General features: G+C 48.2%; 1 protein-coding gene across 1 annotated transcript in view; it reads left to right on the top strand.

Annotated features, from left to right (window-relative positions):
* The first annotated feature begins 2,933 nt into the window (after positions 1–2,933).
* pde8a (phosphodiesterase 8A) overlaps positions 2,934–15,943 on the top strand; it is a 44,535-nt gene continuing 31,525 nt past the window's right edge. The window contains exon 1 of the mRNA XM_084436846.1: positions 2,934–3,161. Within this exon, the coding sequence (XP_084292972.1) occupies positions 3,012–3,161 (150 nt within the window). The 5' untranslated portion in view covers positions 2,934–3,011. The remainder of the gene's footprint in view (positions 3,162–15,943) is intronic.

Here is a 15,943-nt window from a genome sequence, read left to right as displayed (position 1 = left end):
GGATCCTCCGAGGGCGGAGCGACGTGCACATCATTCCATCACTCCGGCCACCCGCAGTGGAGAAATGACAACTGTTCCCTTTCCTCTGATAAAAGCCTCATCCACAACCAGTCTGTAGCGCCCACTTGGCTGATGCCTGTCTGCCAACAGTGAGATGACAGTTGACAGGGAATGTGGAGTTCTGATCACATCTGTTCTGGTCGAGCTGTGACCACTCCACTCCCTCCTAGACATCTTGTGTCTTCCAGCAAAGAAAATTCTGAATCATAATCCCCCCCCCCCCCCCCCCCAAAAAAAATAAATCTGCAGAGATGGTTGTTGGCTGCAGAGCTCTTTTGATATCTCCCATTCGACACCATGGCAACTATGAAACGGTCATGCCGCGAAAAAGCTCTGCTCACACATGTGAGCATGAAAGTGTTCTCTGAGATGCTTGGAGAGATAAAGTGTAACCAAATCAGAAGTGGGTCGCGCACATCCCAAAATAATTAATAAGGCAGGTGCTGGACTAAAAAAGCATATGTACCAAAGAAAGTAAGAGTCCGCACACTGTAGCTCCCATTAAGATTATTTATGGATAAAAAATATGAGTGACGTTTCGAGCGACAACGCTCTTCCTCAGACAACTGGATAAACATAGCCACACCAAACATTTATATATATATGGTATCTAAGGGTCACATGACCCTAATGGACTAGACAATTAACAAGAGATAAAGTTATCATCATCCCATTTGGTTGCTTTGGAAACAGATCTGGACACTGACAGAAAGAGTGTTGCACTGTTGCAATCTTTTCCATTCTCTGTACACTAGTGCCACCTGCTGGAAGAACAGACACATGACACTCTGGAGGTAATATTGCGTAATATCTGCACGTCTGCATTGGAAAACCTCATGCTCTTTGATCAGGTTCATAGTAGGCCTGCTGGTGTCACCCACCTGGCAAATCAGAGCGTGAAGACTGCAGATATAGAAGTATAAACTGGGTCTGAAGCTTTGACTGCACACACAGAGACGACTAGAAATGTGTCTGATGAATTATGGTCTCTATGCTCTGCACTGTATGTCTGGAATGCTCTCTCCACGCCTCTGTCTGGACTGTTTACATGTATCTTCCGTGTCTTGAAGAGGCTATTCCTGAAACATATATTAAGTGATAGGCTTATATTCAGTGTTGAAATAATAAGTCGTTTCAGAACCTTAATAAGATATAGTTTATGTAGTTTAAGACATTCACCCATATTAACAACAGAGAATTAAAATATGTTTGAAATTAGAAGAAATAAATAAAATAGGTCTACATGTTATTTTATACAATTAGCAGGTAGTTTGCTAATGGCATACCGTGTGCCTCTCGTTGTTATACATTTAGGATAGAACCCTATTGTAAATAGGAGACATTAGAAATAGGCATCATGAAACAGTAGGCTATATCATTACCAAACTATTGGCTCCCTATATCACTGAATGTTGTATTTAGCCTATCACTCGAATAAAATCCAGGGATTTCAATAGACTGATGAACGATATCAATGTGATCTAACAATCTAGCAACGTCCAACTGTGGTTTCACTTGTGTTGGTATGTGAAGCATATTGCTTTATGCTATGTTAGCTTTGCGGTGGGTGTAAAACATTATTTCATTACGTTCTTAAAAGCACCGCAATAGGACGTCAACTCCTCTATTCGCGCGTGCCTATTCGGGTTCCATTCGAGCGAACCCCAAAGAGCCGCACGGGTTCCATGTTCTCTGGGAATTTTCAAACTTCCCTCCGCGAGCGGGGTCCACCCAGCTGAGCCGAGGACGATGCTGATTAGCCGAGTTGCGCTCATTTGCATTAACGTCAGTAAAGGCTGTAGGTCAATCCTTGCGGGTGCTTTTATTGGATGTGCTGCTGTCAAGCAGTGCTGAAGAATTGGAAGGGCAAACGCTAGAAAGGCAGAGAAAAGACTAATAGAAATCCCAATTATGTAGCTAATTTCTGCGTATGCGTTTATAAATATCAACCACAAGCCTTCCTTTTTGAAACCCGAAACTTGGGGACGCGGAACGGGCTTGTTTTTTTTGAAGCGATTGCATTCTCCAGAGGTGGCACCTCAACATATGATTTGACAGAATCTAACATCTTTTTTTCAGAAAGAGAAAAAATCGTGGGCCTGTGATACACTGTAACCCATTTTACCCGGTTTTGTATCTGTGGCAAAGCATCTTCAATCTGACAACGAATGTCTGAATGAAGATTTTACACCAAGATTTCTGTTTTTCACAATTGTTTAATTTCGGGATATAAATGGAGTGTTTTGGCGGACTAAATGTCATTTTGCTGCATGGGGGGATCTTGACGTCGGAGCGGCTGAAGAGAAGAATACTATGCCGTGTGAATATCTGAGCCTGTTGATGATGAACGGCTCAGGGCTGGAGCAAACTGTCGTGAGAACCGGTTTGTGGCCAATGTCTTGAATTGAAGTGGGTAACCAGTTTGTTAAAGGAAAAGAGGGCTCCCCATTTAACTGGATGGTTTTGGGTGGGGAGGACGGCACCAGCATTGGACAAAAATGGATAAAACTATTGCTTGAATTGAAGAAGAGTGACGTTTACTTGAAAAGAGTAAAGTTAAAATCTTTTGAAAATGATGATGTGGTACGAATGCGTGGAGAGGAACCCGAGTGACGGATACATCGCTAATGGAATCTGAGCAGCCGAATTGAAGAATAACGGGATTCATGTTTGCGAGGATAAAACGTACCTTAGAAAAAATTATCGCCAATTAACTTCATGTAAAAGTCATAGAAGGAAACAGCTTCCTGGTCGGGGGGTGGGGGGAGGAAAGGAAGAAAGATAGATCGATTATTCATGGTTTGTGTTTGGGGACCCGGAGAGCGTTTTTGCATTAAGATTAATTGAACCAGGAGAAGAAAGAAAGCCTGATAACTAAGGACAAAACAAATGACAGTCGGGTATAAGTAAAGCACTTGGGCAAAAGAAAGAGGCGCAAGTGGGGTTGAAGCATGGGCTGTGCTTCAAGCATTCATATCTCTGATAGGGTGGTCTACCACAGTGGAAAAGACTCCGAGGATTCCCACTCGCCCCAGCAGACTAATACAACTCAGCAAGGAAATCCTGCCTCCGGACTCCCGATCAAACCCTCGAGCTGCAAGGTGAGGGAACCACACTCACGTAGGCGAGAGAGAGAGAGAGAGAGAGAGAGAGAGAGTGAGAGAGAGAGAGAGAGAGAGAGAGAGAGAGTGTGTGTGCGGGAGTGCGCGTGTGTGTGTGCTTGCCACATTATATTTAGATTTTCATCCTTTTACTAGTCATTTTATGTAGCCTACCTAACATCTGATTCTAATGACTTTTTTGTTGCCTATTACCTTAATGTGTAGGCTAAACTGCAGTCCACGTCTGTCTGCTGTCCCTATCAACAGGTCACGGGGTCACACATAGAAACGTGTGGTACTGTTCACACCTATGGGCTTCAGGCCTATGGGCCAAGGTGTAGCGAGCCAAGCCTCAGCACTGAGGAGGATGTAGTATGTCTCTCACCACGTCACAGTTTCCTGGCAATTTTCTCAAATGAATAGACAGAATTTTGTTTACCGCCTGTGGTTACTGACTGCTTATTAGTTGAGATGTTTGATTCATTACGTGCCATCTCTGTGGTCGTAGAGCTATTTATTTACCCACAATTCAGTGTCACTGGCATTGTGGTTATTGTCAGTGATTTGTTTTTCCTGTTGTTTCAGAATGTTTTGGGACACTGTAAGGAAAGCAGGTATTGGCCCACTCCATTCACATGGCCTACTTCCAGCCCTAGTGACAGGCTTGCACGCGGCCTCACTGCTGTATGTAGGTTGCCATTGCTGATCTGATGGCATGCAGACTCTAGTCATCATCTTGATGCATTAATGAAGCCTAACGTGGCTGTAGAGCCGGCGCACAGTATGAAGGAATTCATGCTGACATGTTTATTTTTAATTGGAAATCATCATGGTCCATGTCAGTAGAAGAACCATCTGCGTATTTGACCATAAGCAATTAACCGTATCATAATTTCAATGTGCCCTTTTGAATATAAATGTGTTTTTTTTCCCCTTCTAACTCAAAAATGTATTTGGCCAAAGAATATGTCTAGGTCAGTCTTAGAGTAGAGGACCATAATGCATTTTACTTCTAATGCAGCCTACAAAGGCTGTTGGTTCATAGGCCTATGTGGTACACTGTGGACTGTCTTTGTTGAAAACATTCAGATGCCCTTAAGAGTAACCTACCACGGGCACATGTCTATTTCCATCAACGGGCCTATCAAATCAGCAGCACGAAAGCTTGTGTGTTTATTTTAAGCCGCGCGTCAGGATGAGAGGATCTGATTTCCATGCCTACCTGCTGTTGGGAGATCAATATTGGGCATCGATCGCTCTGTAACCGTTCCACTGTCCAGGACCTTGGCTTTATCGCCCCCGACCGCTCACAATGTCATTATGACAAGCGGCAGGCGCCGCGCGTTCGAATCGCAGGCAGAAAACATGCAGTGAAGGAGTCATGCTTAGCTAACGCATGAGTGGCACTTCATAGGACTTCATCCTCTGTTGAGGCGTTTTAAATAGGACTCGGAGCATGTTGCTGTCGAAGGGTCCTGGGAGAATGCGGCAGTCCTTGTTTCTGGGATCAGTTGTTTGATTGAATACCAGTGGACTTTCTGAATGGGAAGGGGGTTGAACTGGTTGAGGTGTTGGAGGCCAGGTTTGCTCAGTTCTCATTCAGCAGGCTTAGCTTTCCCCTGGGCGACAGATCTGGACTAGCATTAGGTCATTGGCACAGTCATGAATCTTTCCTTTATTATTAAAATCTTAAAAGGGTTGTTTGTAAATTGCAAAATGTATGCAAGATGTTGTTGGGCCTCAGAAAATGCTCTTTCTGAGATATTGAATGTGTCAGATTGCCCTGATGTGTATGTTTGCTTTCTCTATTGAAGCATACTGGAACTCCAGATTGTGTGTGTGTGTGTGTCTGTGTGCGCGCACTCGTGTGTGTGTGTGTGTGTGCGCGCAAGTGTGTGTGTGCACGTGTGTGTGTGTACATTAATGTGCGACTACTAAGTGTGTACAAGCGCATGCTTTCTACGTGTGTGCTTGCTTGCGTGAGTGTGTGTGTGTGTTTGACAGGCTGCAGGCTATTTGAGGACCTCTGTCAAGCTGAATGTTGTGGCCAAATGTCACCACAGGATCCAGTGAGAAGTGGGTGTGACAGATGCCCCCTCATCAAGACGGCCTCCAGATTGCGTTAGTGCTCTGATTGAGTTAGACTAATGGCAGAAAAACAATCTCCTTGAACCGGAGACGTTTAAGCCTCTTTCTCTGAGGTGTCCTCAGTTGTTCTTTTCGGTCTTATCAATGGATCCTTCTGGAATGGACCACCAGTGGACCCTATAGTTGGCCCTGAATATTGGCGGATGTGTGTGTGTGTGGGTGTGTCTGTGTGTGTGCGCGTGTGTGCATGTGTGTGTGCGTGAGCGCGTGTGTGTGTGTGAGAGAAAGAGTGTGAGTTTCTTCTGTCCTGATTAGGAGATGTGTGCTAATGGGTGCTTGGAGAGTGATGTGAGGCTGTGTCAAGGATACGTTACCATCTGGGCGGCTCTGACCATGATAAGGCTCAAGTACAAGGTCTTGTGATAGTTGTGTAAGTCTAGGGGTGGATTCCTGGCTGGACAAGGGGACGAACAGATGGACGAACACTGACTGACTGACTGACTGACTGACTGACTGACTGACTGACTGACTGACTGACTGACTGACTTTCTGACCGACTTACTGACTGACTTTTGACTGAGGGTCCAGCCAAACACAGCAGAGTTTATATAGCCTTGGCCTACGGAGCCTGACCGGGCCACTCCGGGAGGGGATTGCCCCGACTCACGCGTTAAGCATCCGCTTAACATGAACCCTGAGCATTAAACAGGATGAGAGAAACTGCCCTCAGATCAGTGTTTAGGAGCAACACTTCCCTGCTGGCTGGACCCCCTGCTCCCTCTCTCCAGGCTGGCTGGACCCCCTGCTCCCTCCCTCCAGACTGGCTGGACCCCCTGCTCCCTCCCTCCAGACTGGCTGGACCCCCTGCTCCCTCCAGACTGGCTGGACCCCCTGTTCCCTCCCTCCAGACTGGCTGGACCCCCCCTCCCTCCCTCCAGACTGGCTGGACCCCCTGCTCCCTCCCTCCAGACTGGCTGGACCCCCCTCCCTCCCTCCAGACTGGCTGGACCCCCTGCTCCCTCCCTCCAGGCTGGCTGGACCCCCTGCTCCCTCCCTCCAGACTGGCTGGACCCCCCCCTCCCTCCGGACTGGCTGGACCCTCCTGCCCCCTCCCTCCAGGCTCACCAGACCCCCCCCCCTCCCTCCCTCCAGGTTGGCTGGACCCCCCCCCCTCACTCCCTCCCTCCTTCCCTCCAGACTGGCTGGACCCTCCTGCCCCCTCCCTCCAGGCTCACCAGACCCCCCCCCCTCCCTCCCTCCAGGTTGGCTGGACCCCCCCCCCCCCCCTCACTCCCTCCCTCCTTCCCTCCAGACTGGCTGGACCCTCCTGCCCCCTCCCTCCAGACTCACCGGACCCCACCCTCCCTCCCTCCCTCCCTCCAGGCTGACTGGACCCCCCCCTCCCTCCCTCCAGGCTCACCGGGCATCAGTATGTGTGGTGGACTTGCCTCCTGACACCTTGTTGTCTGCTCAGTGAACCCCAGTCTTCCCTCTCCCGAGGTGAGAAGTCAGGCAAGGTGATTCCCCTGAACCAAGCCCCCAGTAAAGAGACCCACTGGCTACAGGGGTACTTCCAACTGTACGTACTTCAGACACACTGTGTAAAATAAGTGTACTGCCCGCTGGTTACGCAGAGTATAGAAAATTTTATTTTTAGTGCAGCGTCTAACGCGACGCGACGAGGGGTTTCTGTCTCTCCTTTGCTGGTGTGTGCTCTTTCAAGCCCTCTCTGGCCAGTGGAGTTGTGTGTGTGTGTGTGTGTGTGTGTGTGTGTGTGTGTGTGTGTGTGTGTGTGTGTGTGTGTGTGTGTGTGTGTGTGTGTGTGTGTGTGTGTGTGTGTGTGTGTGTGTGTGTGTGTGTGTGTGTGTGTGTGTGTGTGTGTGTGGAGTCTAAGTTGAGCGCCATTGGGTAATTTATTCCAGAGGAGGGCAGAGACTTAGTATGGTGATGAATTAATCCACTGTGCTGTTGCTGCTTGTGGAGCTGAGAAGGCAAAAGAGGAGAGGACAGACTGATATTCCTTCTACCTCTCCCCCCTCTCTCTCTCTCTCTCTCTCTCTCTCTCTTTGACTAGCTTTCTTTCTCTAAGCCTCTCCCTCTCTCACACACGCACACGAACACACTCCTCGCACTCTGTCGCTCTCCGTTTCTCTATCTCACACAATCTCACTTGTTTGTCTGCTCCTCTGTCTACCGTGCCCTTTGTGGTATCCCGAGCCGTGATGTAGGTTTTGTTTCTTAGCCGTAAACCGTTCATTGAACAGAGGTTGTGGCATTTTCTGTTAGTGATAGACACCACACCACCCTACCTTCACTTCTGGGACCACATGTAACGTTCGACAAGCTTCAGTGCTCTCGCTTCACTTGTGACAGCAGAGGGTAGGTAGGAGACGCAGGCAGGCAACACTTGTTTAGGTGTAGCATGTTATTTATGCCCACCGAGGGAAAGTGGTAGCTTTTCAGTTTCAATTACCACCTGTGCGGTTTGCCTCGCTTCACCTTACGGATTAAGACTTAGCTGTCACAATCTAGATGAGGAAAACGTACAATTTTGAGGAGGAATTAGGGTCACTGTATTTTGTATTCAAGTGATATTCTGTGTCATTTCACGAAAGGAGTCTGTTTCACACGTGAAATTAGCAGTACATTCCACGTTGTGCTCAGCCAAAAATCAGCCGAGCGCCGACCTGAGTTTGTTTTCTCTTCGTTACCCCACTGCTTCCCTTCCGGTCTGGGGTATCTCTGGTGGCAGTAAGCGGGCATGTGCATTGGTGTTTTTTTTGCCATGTCATACTTGGCTCTTTATCTCTGCTGGCACATAAGTTGAAGGACACCACGGGAGGAAGTGCGATGAGGCCCAGAGAACGCACGCTAACCGTCTAGACTACACTAGAGGACTGGAGAGATCAAAAGAACTATGTTTCAAAGCTCTGGAAAAACCTTCTAAAACACTTGAACCACCCAGCTATGAGACGCAGTTCCTGTAGTGACAGGTCTGGTGGCTCTAAAAATGAGGACTTTCACTAACATTCATATCTATTGTCGCATTTGTTCTTGGTCGACCAGTCAGAGAAGAGAATGCCGTTAATTTGTGTTGCCTCTCACGTATTATTTTATCACCTATTATTTTATGAAATTTTACCTATTATTTTATGAATTTTTACATTTACTGTGGCCACATTGACTGAAATGTCAGGGGTGAGTCTGGGTGATAGGAGAGAAGGAATTGAAGAACTGTGTCACCTAAGATGTTGAAAACAGTCAAGCCCTCTCTTTTTAGCGTCAGGTGTTGCTTCACTTGTGAGGCGTCAGCTAAGGTGAGTGTGCTTGCGGAACAGAACTCGCCATTGTTTTTGAAATAGTCTTCACAAATAAGGCCGCATTCAAAGGCTTGTACTTTTCCCCCCTCAAGGTTAGGGACTTTGAATCATAAGGACGGCATGTGATAGCTTCGTAAGATTGTAGAAATGGTATTCTTCGAAAACAAGGCACCACAAGTGTTTACTTTGTAGCCAGACTCTCTGTTCTTTTTCAGAAGCTCGCAGGAATGTCAGGGTGACTGGACTCGGGCCTTCCAGTGACCTTCAGCGCCCGCAGTCGAGCATCAAGTCAAGGTGTCCCGGGTTCGGAGAGCTTTCAGCCAGAGACGTGCCGTATCTCACTGCGGATGTGCGTGGAAATGGGACACTTGGACAGTTAGTGGATTGATGCTTGGATCACAGTACTCGGATCCCTGTGTAGAAGCGCCAGAGTGGATTTATGTCTGTCCGTACACCGATTTGACTGCTGGAAGGAAACGGTCCTGTATTAAAGCCAACGAGGGTTTAGCTCTACTGTCCTGTCTGTCTGCTGACCGTTGGAAGGACTCTCAGCCAGTGTCAAAGCATTAATCCGTGCCAAGGTCGTAATCCCACACTTGATTCCAAAAGGGCTGCTCTAATCCTCCTGAGTAATTGATTTTTTTTGGCTCTGATCATGTGTGTGCATCACTTTGGTGTGTCTGTCTTGCTAGCTGATGTGGCTGAGCAGTTTGTATACATGCATACACACAGGCACACACAAGCATACAGTACATACATACACACACACACACACACACACATACATACACATACATACATACATACATACACGCATGCACGCACACATACATGCATACATACAGTATGGGCACATCAAAAAAAAAAGAAGAAAAGAATATCATGGAAAAGTTCATTATTTTCCATAATTTAATTCAAAAAGGGGAACTTTCATATAGATTCATTACACATAAAGTGAAATATTTCAAGCCTTTTTTGTATTAATCTTGATGATTACAGTTTACAGCTCATGAGAATCAAAAATCCAGTATCTCGAAATAATAGAACATTACATAAGACCAATAGAAAAGGGATTTACTGTATAATACAGAAACGTCGACCTTCTGAAAAGTATGTTAATTATGCTCTCAATACTTGGTCGGGGCTCCTTTTGCACAAATGACTGCATCAATGCGGTGTGGTGTGGACACCATCAAGCCTGTGGCATTACTGGGGTGTTATGGAAGCCCAGGCTGCTTTGATAGCGGCCTTCAGCTCTTCTTCATTGTTGGGTCTGGTGTCTCTCAGCTCATTTTCATGAGCTGTAAGCCGTAAGCGTCAGGATTAAAGCAAAAAAGACTTTAAGTGTAATGAATCTAGAATATACTGTAGGAAAGTTTCTATTTTTGAATTAAATTACGGAAAATAATGAACTTTTCCACGATATTCTAATTGTTTGAGATGCACTTGTACATGCATACGTATGTACATACATACATACATACATACATACAGTATACACCACACACACACACTCAGACACGCATACATACAGCACACAAACACAAAGAGCGATTATGTACTGTCTGCTGAATTATTTCCTAACAATATTGATGTTGATTTTGTTTATCAACAGTTGGCCTCATATGAATCCTAATGCACAGTACTGTTATTGTACTCAAATGTCTATAGTTGACATTCTATGGGTGTGTTATTCTCCCAGTCAGCTAGCCAACATGCTATGCTGTGCTAGGCTGTCGAATTGTGATTGTCATATGTATGAGTTCTATTTTGTGGAGCTTTGTTCCACAGGGCTAGCTCCTATTGGCTTGTGAAACCTAGCCAGCTACAATTGACTGAGGAAAAAAAAAACATACACACACCTGTGCCCAACCAGTTCCGGTGCGCCACTGTATAAGCAGGCTTCACTTGCACAACTGCTCCTTTGAAATGTTCAGCTCTCAAGAAGACTGAGAAGAAAGAAGATGACTATCCAGTGACTCACCGTGGAGCCGGCAGCGTCCTTTGGGACGCCCTGGCCGACGCAGTCTAGTCTGCCTGTGAAGTTCTGCGGTTGCGGCGCCCTCTATAGCGACGTGGGACTTCCACTCTGCAAGGGAGGCTTCGCCAGGTGCAGTTCTTCAACTGCCTGCCGCCGCCGCTGGGGAACAGAGATCTTGTACCCGCGGAGGTCGGCTCAGACGGGGGTTAAGATGTCGGCGTTCCGCTTCAGCAGCCTGCGCCGATGCTGTCCTTCCCTCCGTCTGATGATGAGGAAGGAGAAGGCGCTTTCTGAGGCTGACGACTACTCAGCCATGAACATTTCATAACCCTCTACAGCTGACGACGGGGTCTAGCTCAGCGCTTCCCCGGTCAGCTGCGGTCATAATTGGTTCTTCTGTACCTGTCTGAATGGAATAATGTACAGTCGGCATGTTATGTTGTGCTTAGCTAGCAAACGGCTGAGCCGTGTTGTAGCTCCCTTGCACAGAAAAAGATGGGGGGTACGTTTGTAAGTACAATAGAGCCCAGCCACTCAGAGCTCTGGTCCCATCGGAAAACTTCGTGATGTGTCCGTTCGAGCCTCTGTGTTTTCCCCTGCTGTACCAGCAGACGTGACAACCGCAGGTCTCACAGCTAATGTGCAAACAGGGTTCTACGAGTACGACATGACCGAGCCGCTCAGGGCTCAGGTCCCGTCGGAGAACTTTGACGTGTTCAGTTCGGACAGCGGCGTCTTCTGCTGTGCTAGCGGAAGTGACAGCCGCCGGTTCCATCGGTGCAGTGAAAGTATAACTGGCTCTCCATGGCCTTGTTTGAATGTGACACGCCCTCAAGTTCGAGCCGTGGTGTTTTCTCCTGCTAGTTTAGCAGACATGATACCTGCCGGTCTCACTTCTGAGGATAGCCAGGGGATGTGTGCACCCAGGTCCACCGTGGCCCGTACTTCCCTGTTTGAATGTGTCACAATCCCTTAGGTGACCGTCTGCGGGGATCTACTGTAGCAGAGTGCTATTCCTTCTGACGGCGGTCACGGACCCGAATCGAGCGGCAGAGTCTTTCCCTGTGTTTTCAACAGGTAGAGCGGCTACACGCTTGGTGAGTACTGAGTGTACTTTCGGGGTTGTCAGACCCTCGGTTCAAGCGGCGGCACGTTTTTACGGCAGTTAAAATGTTTCTGCTTGTTGCCGGGGACAGGCAGTGTGAGAGGGGAGAATTGACGGGAGCCTTGTCTAGCCATGTTTACATGAGCAGGCGAGGTTCCGCTACTTGGGAGTTTACTGGTGGTACTGACGCGTATCAAACAGTAGGCCTGCTGTGTATGGCGGCATTGGTGCTCTGCAGTATCTCACAAAATGCACGAGTCGCCTAGCTCACGCTTAGCGACTCGATCTAACACTCTGGTCTGGTCTGGTTCTCATGCATCACCCTCACTCAAGTGTGGCATGAACATTCCTGTGGGGATTTTTTACATCCCTTTCAAGTACGGCCCGCCTTGGACGGTGGTGGTCAGGTTCAAGTTGGATTACGGCAGATTCCTCGATCGGTTGCCATGATCTCCGGCACCACAGCCTCTCTCTCGAGCTGCTTAGCAGTCTGGCAGGAGAAGTGTCCCCTGGACAGCTGGTTACAGCGGGTTTTGACAGAAGGTTGTTCCATTCAGTTTTTCACTGCTCACCCCACCCTTCTCGGGCATTGTGGAGACTGTGATTCTGCATCCCGATCAAGACGCAGCTCTGTCAGCAGAGATTGCAGAGCTTTTATCGAAATGAGTGGTGAATGTGGTCCTGTTGGAATGGAGGAACGAGGGATTTTATTCCCGCTACAGTATTTCCTTGTTCCAAAGAAGAAAGGAGGTATGAGACCAATTTCGGACCTTCCTGGCAATTTTTGCACCAGCATAGACCTGATAGAGGCTTACTTCCACGTGCTGATAACTCCAAGGCATCGGATGTATTTGCGTTTTGCCTTTCCAGGGAGTGGCGTACGAATATACCCATTTGGATATGCGCTCGCCCCCAGGACCTTCTCCATTTGTGTGGAGATGCCGTTGAGACCACTGTGCCGGCAGGGCGTCAGGATCCTTGCGTACCTGGTTCTGGCTCGATCGCATCATCTGCCTTTGACGCACACCATTTTGGTGGCGAGTCATCTCTCCGACCTGGAGTTTGCAGTCAATTGAGACGAGCACTCTGTGGCCGGCCCATCAGATTGTCTACTTGGATATCAATCTGGACCATGAGAAACCATGTCTGTCTGAACCGAGGAGGGAAACACTGGAGAAGTGTCTCAGCGTGTTCCATCCTTCTACCATATGAAGGTCTCTGTCTTTTCAGTCATGTGCCCTGGGTCCCATGGCAGCAGCCCATGGTATCACTGGGTTTGCTGCACATGAGGCGCACCCAAAGGTTCGCACTGCTCCGTCTAGATCCTGTGACACACAGACGGCGTCTGGGGCGGGTACCAAGGTTGTTGGATGCGTATATCAGCCATTGGAAGGACCAGTGCATAATGGCAAACGGCGTTCCAATAGGCAGTGTCGGCTCACGTCGCTGTTTTTCCACAGACGCGGCTGGGGTGGTACATGCCTATCCCAAGCCGTGGGTGGTTTGTGGGCCGTCAGGAAGGGGCGTCACATCAACCTCCTAGAGTTGTAGATGGCTGGTGCTGGCGGTGGCGCTCTGGCAATGGGTTCATGTCAACCTCCGGTCTCTGACGGCGCGGCACATTGCCGACCGCCTGAATGTCGTTGTGGACTTGGATGTCCTGGTGTGGAACTCATCCGGGTGAGTGGAGCCTACATCCTCTGATTCTGGTTCAGCTCTGGGCTCGGCTCAGGAGGGCCGAGTTGGATCTCTCCGCTTCAAAAGAGAACGTGAAGTGTCCCCTCGGGTTCTCGGAGTCAGCGGGACTAGCCTCCACTGGGGGTGGACACATTCGCGCATGCCCCCTGGCTGAAGGTGCTGCTGTATGCTCTCCCACCAGTGGGATTAATCCTACCATCGCTAGCCAGGATACGGTTGGTGGCCCTATCAGTGATCCTGATAGCGCCGGACCAACACTGGGCACGGTTGATTTGCGTGCCGCCGGTTCTGGCTGGTTGCTGGCGGCTGGGCTCTTGACCAGTGGAGATTGTCTGGTAGAGGACTCTCTCCAGCTGTGATCAGTACGATTCAGAGTGTGCATGCTGCGTCCACTGCCACGGTTTACTCTGGTAAGTGGGCCGCTTTTGCGCGCTGGTGTGAAGTGAGAGACATCGCTCCCGAGTCCTGCGCGGTTGAGATGATCCTGGAATTTCTTCAACACCTGGTGGATCATGAGGACGGTCTAGTGGCATCCACTATCAAAGTGTATGCATGCGCTATTTCCGAGTGTCATGAGGGGTTCGCCAAAACCACGGTTTATGGAGCATCCCCTGGTTAAGCGGGGCGGCTGTAGCTCAGTTGGTAGAGCGGGTAGTTCAATGATCGAAGGGTCAGTGGTTCGAATCCCAGCTCCGACTGTTCACATGTCGAAGTGTCCTTGAGCAAGACACCTAACCCCAAATTGGTCCCAATGAGCAGGTTAGCACCTTGCATGGCAGCTACCACCATTGATGTCTGAGTGTGTGTGAATGGGTGAATGAGAGGCCATTGTAAAGTGCTTTGAGTGCCGCTAAGGTGGAAAAGCGCTATATAAGTGCAGTCCATTTACCATTCAAGCATTTTCTGACCGGCATGCGCTGTCTTTGCCCAGTGGTCGGTCTAGTAGGTGTTGCGTAATCCTAGTCGAAACAATGAATGGAGGGAAAAGGACAAACCAAGAAGCGGCTCGTGGACCCGCACCGGGATTCAGATCCGCTGAAAAAAAATCTCACCTCCCTGCTACACCCCTTCACTGAGTCTCATGACATCGTTTGGTAGTTTCTGCGTAATCCTGCTAACAAATAAACCAATAAATAAACAGAAAGAGAATTGAGATGTACACTGTGGCCTGGTTCAAGGCGGAAGGCATAACCAGACAGCCACAGGTTGGATTAAGGGTGATCACATGTCAGATTTGCCGTAAACCATGCCTTCAGACGATTTTTAAAGGAGTGATAATTGGGACATTCCCTTTCTGCAAGCGGTAGACTCTTCCATAATCTACTACCTTTAACCGATACAGTACACGTTGTGCAAATAAACACGACCTGTCAAATACAGCAATAACAAACATGTCTTGGTCACCACAGAGCCAAAACAAAACTTTGAGCGAAGCCAGCGCCCTGTGTGGGGGGCACTAGACACACAGGATTTGGACTCGGGTGTGCGATGGGAGACCCCGGAGTGCACCAGACCACCCCCTGCCGGCTGGGGCCTGAGGGGGCGCCACAGAGCCGCCAGCACACAGCTGCCCATTCAGCTCCATTCATTTTTTGAAAAATCCCCCCATTCATTGTCTATGGGGGCGATTGAAACAGCCATATCTCGACGTGGGAAGGTCACAGAGACACGGGGTTTGGACTGGGATAAAGCTTTCGACCAATCGAATGCAGCAATACCAAACATGCCCTGCTCTCACGCACGTGCCCAGAGACACAGAATGCATTCATGACCGGAGGTCTGTGCCCCCCGACCACCATTTCTAGCTGATTATGAATTTATCATTTTAAAAACTTTGACGGGTCCAAAATGAATGTTGTGTTTCTGTCTGAGATTTCTGAGGTTTGGTTCCCACCTCTAACAAGGCTCGTGAGCCAATAGTAACTGGACGTTGGTACCACGCTGGTACCCCTCTGTTTTGGGAGCAATCAAGATGTAACAACAGGTAATCAGATATAGTTTATGCTGATTAAAAAAAATTAAAATAATATATTATTTATTATAACTGCTCCCATAATAAGTTTGGGTTTTAACAAATAATATTTATTTAACTTTATCAATAAGAACAATTGAGTCAGAAAGGAAAAGGTGTCCAAGGCAAGACTTACAAAATAAAAGGCCTTTATTAAAAGCGGCTAGTTCATTGTGGAAAAATCAGACCAACCTGTTTCTGCCAGCTCAGGGCCTTCGTCAGGGTATCTGAACTATTGGGTGCCATTGGTTTTAGCACCTGTCTTGCTGAAATTGCTTACAGCATAATGTAGCCGCTCAGTGTGTGTGCGTTTGCGTGTGTGTGTGTGTGCGCGTGTCTGTGTGCGTGTGTCTGTATGTCTGACTACAACAGCCTCTGGTCACTGGAGTACTTGCCTGTTTTCACACTGCATCACACAACAGTACTTATACAATCTTAATACAGAACTACAGAGTCAGTACACACACACACACACACACCACTACCCATACAGTCTTGACACCACAGAACTACAGCGAATAAACAAACACTGGAGGATAATACTAGGACAATTCTAGTACTTCTAATTCTCAATTGCTT

The sequence above is a fragment of the Borostomias antarcticus genome (genome assembly GCF_949987555.1).
Source record: "Borostomias antarcticus genome assembly, chromosome: 4".
NCBI lineage: Eukaryota > Metazoa > Chordata > Actinopteri > Stomiiformes > Stomiidae > Borostomias > Borostomias antarcticus.
This window is presented reverse-complemented; position numbering and strand designations above follow the sequence as displayed.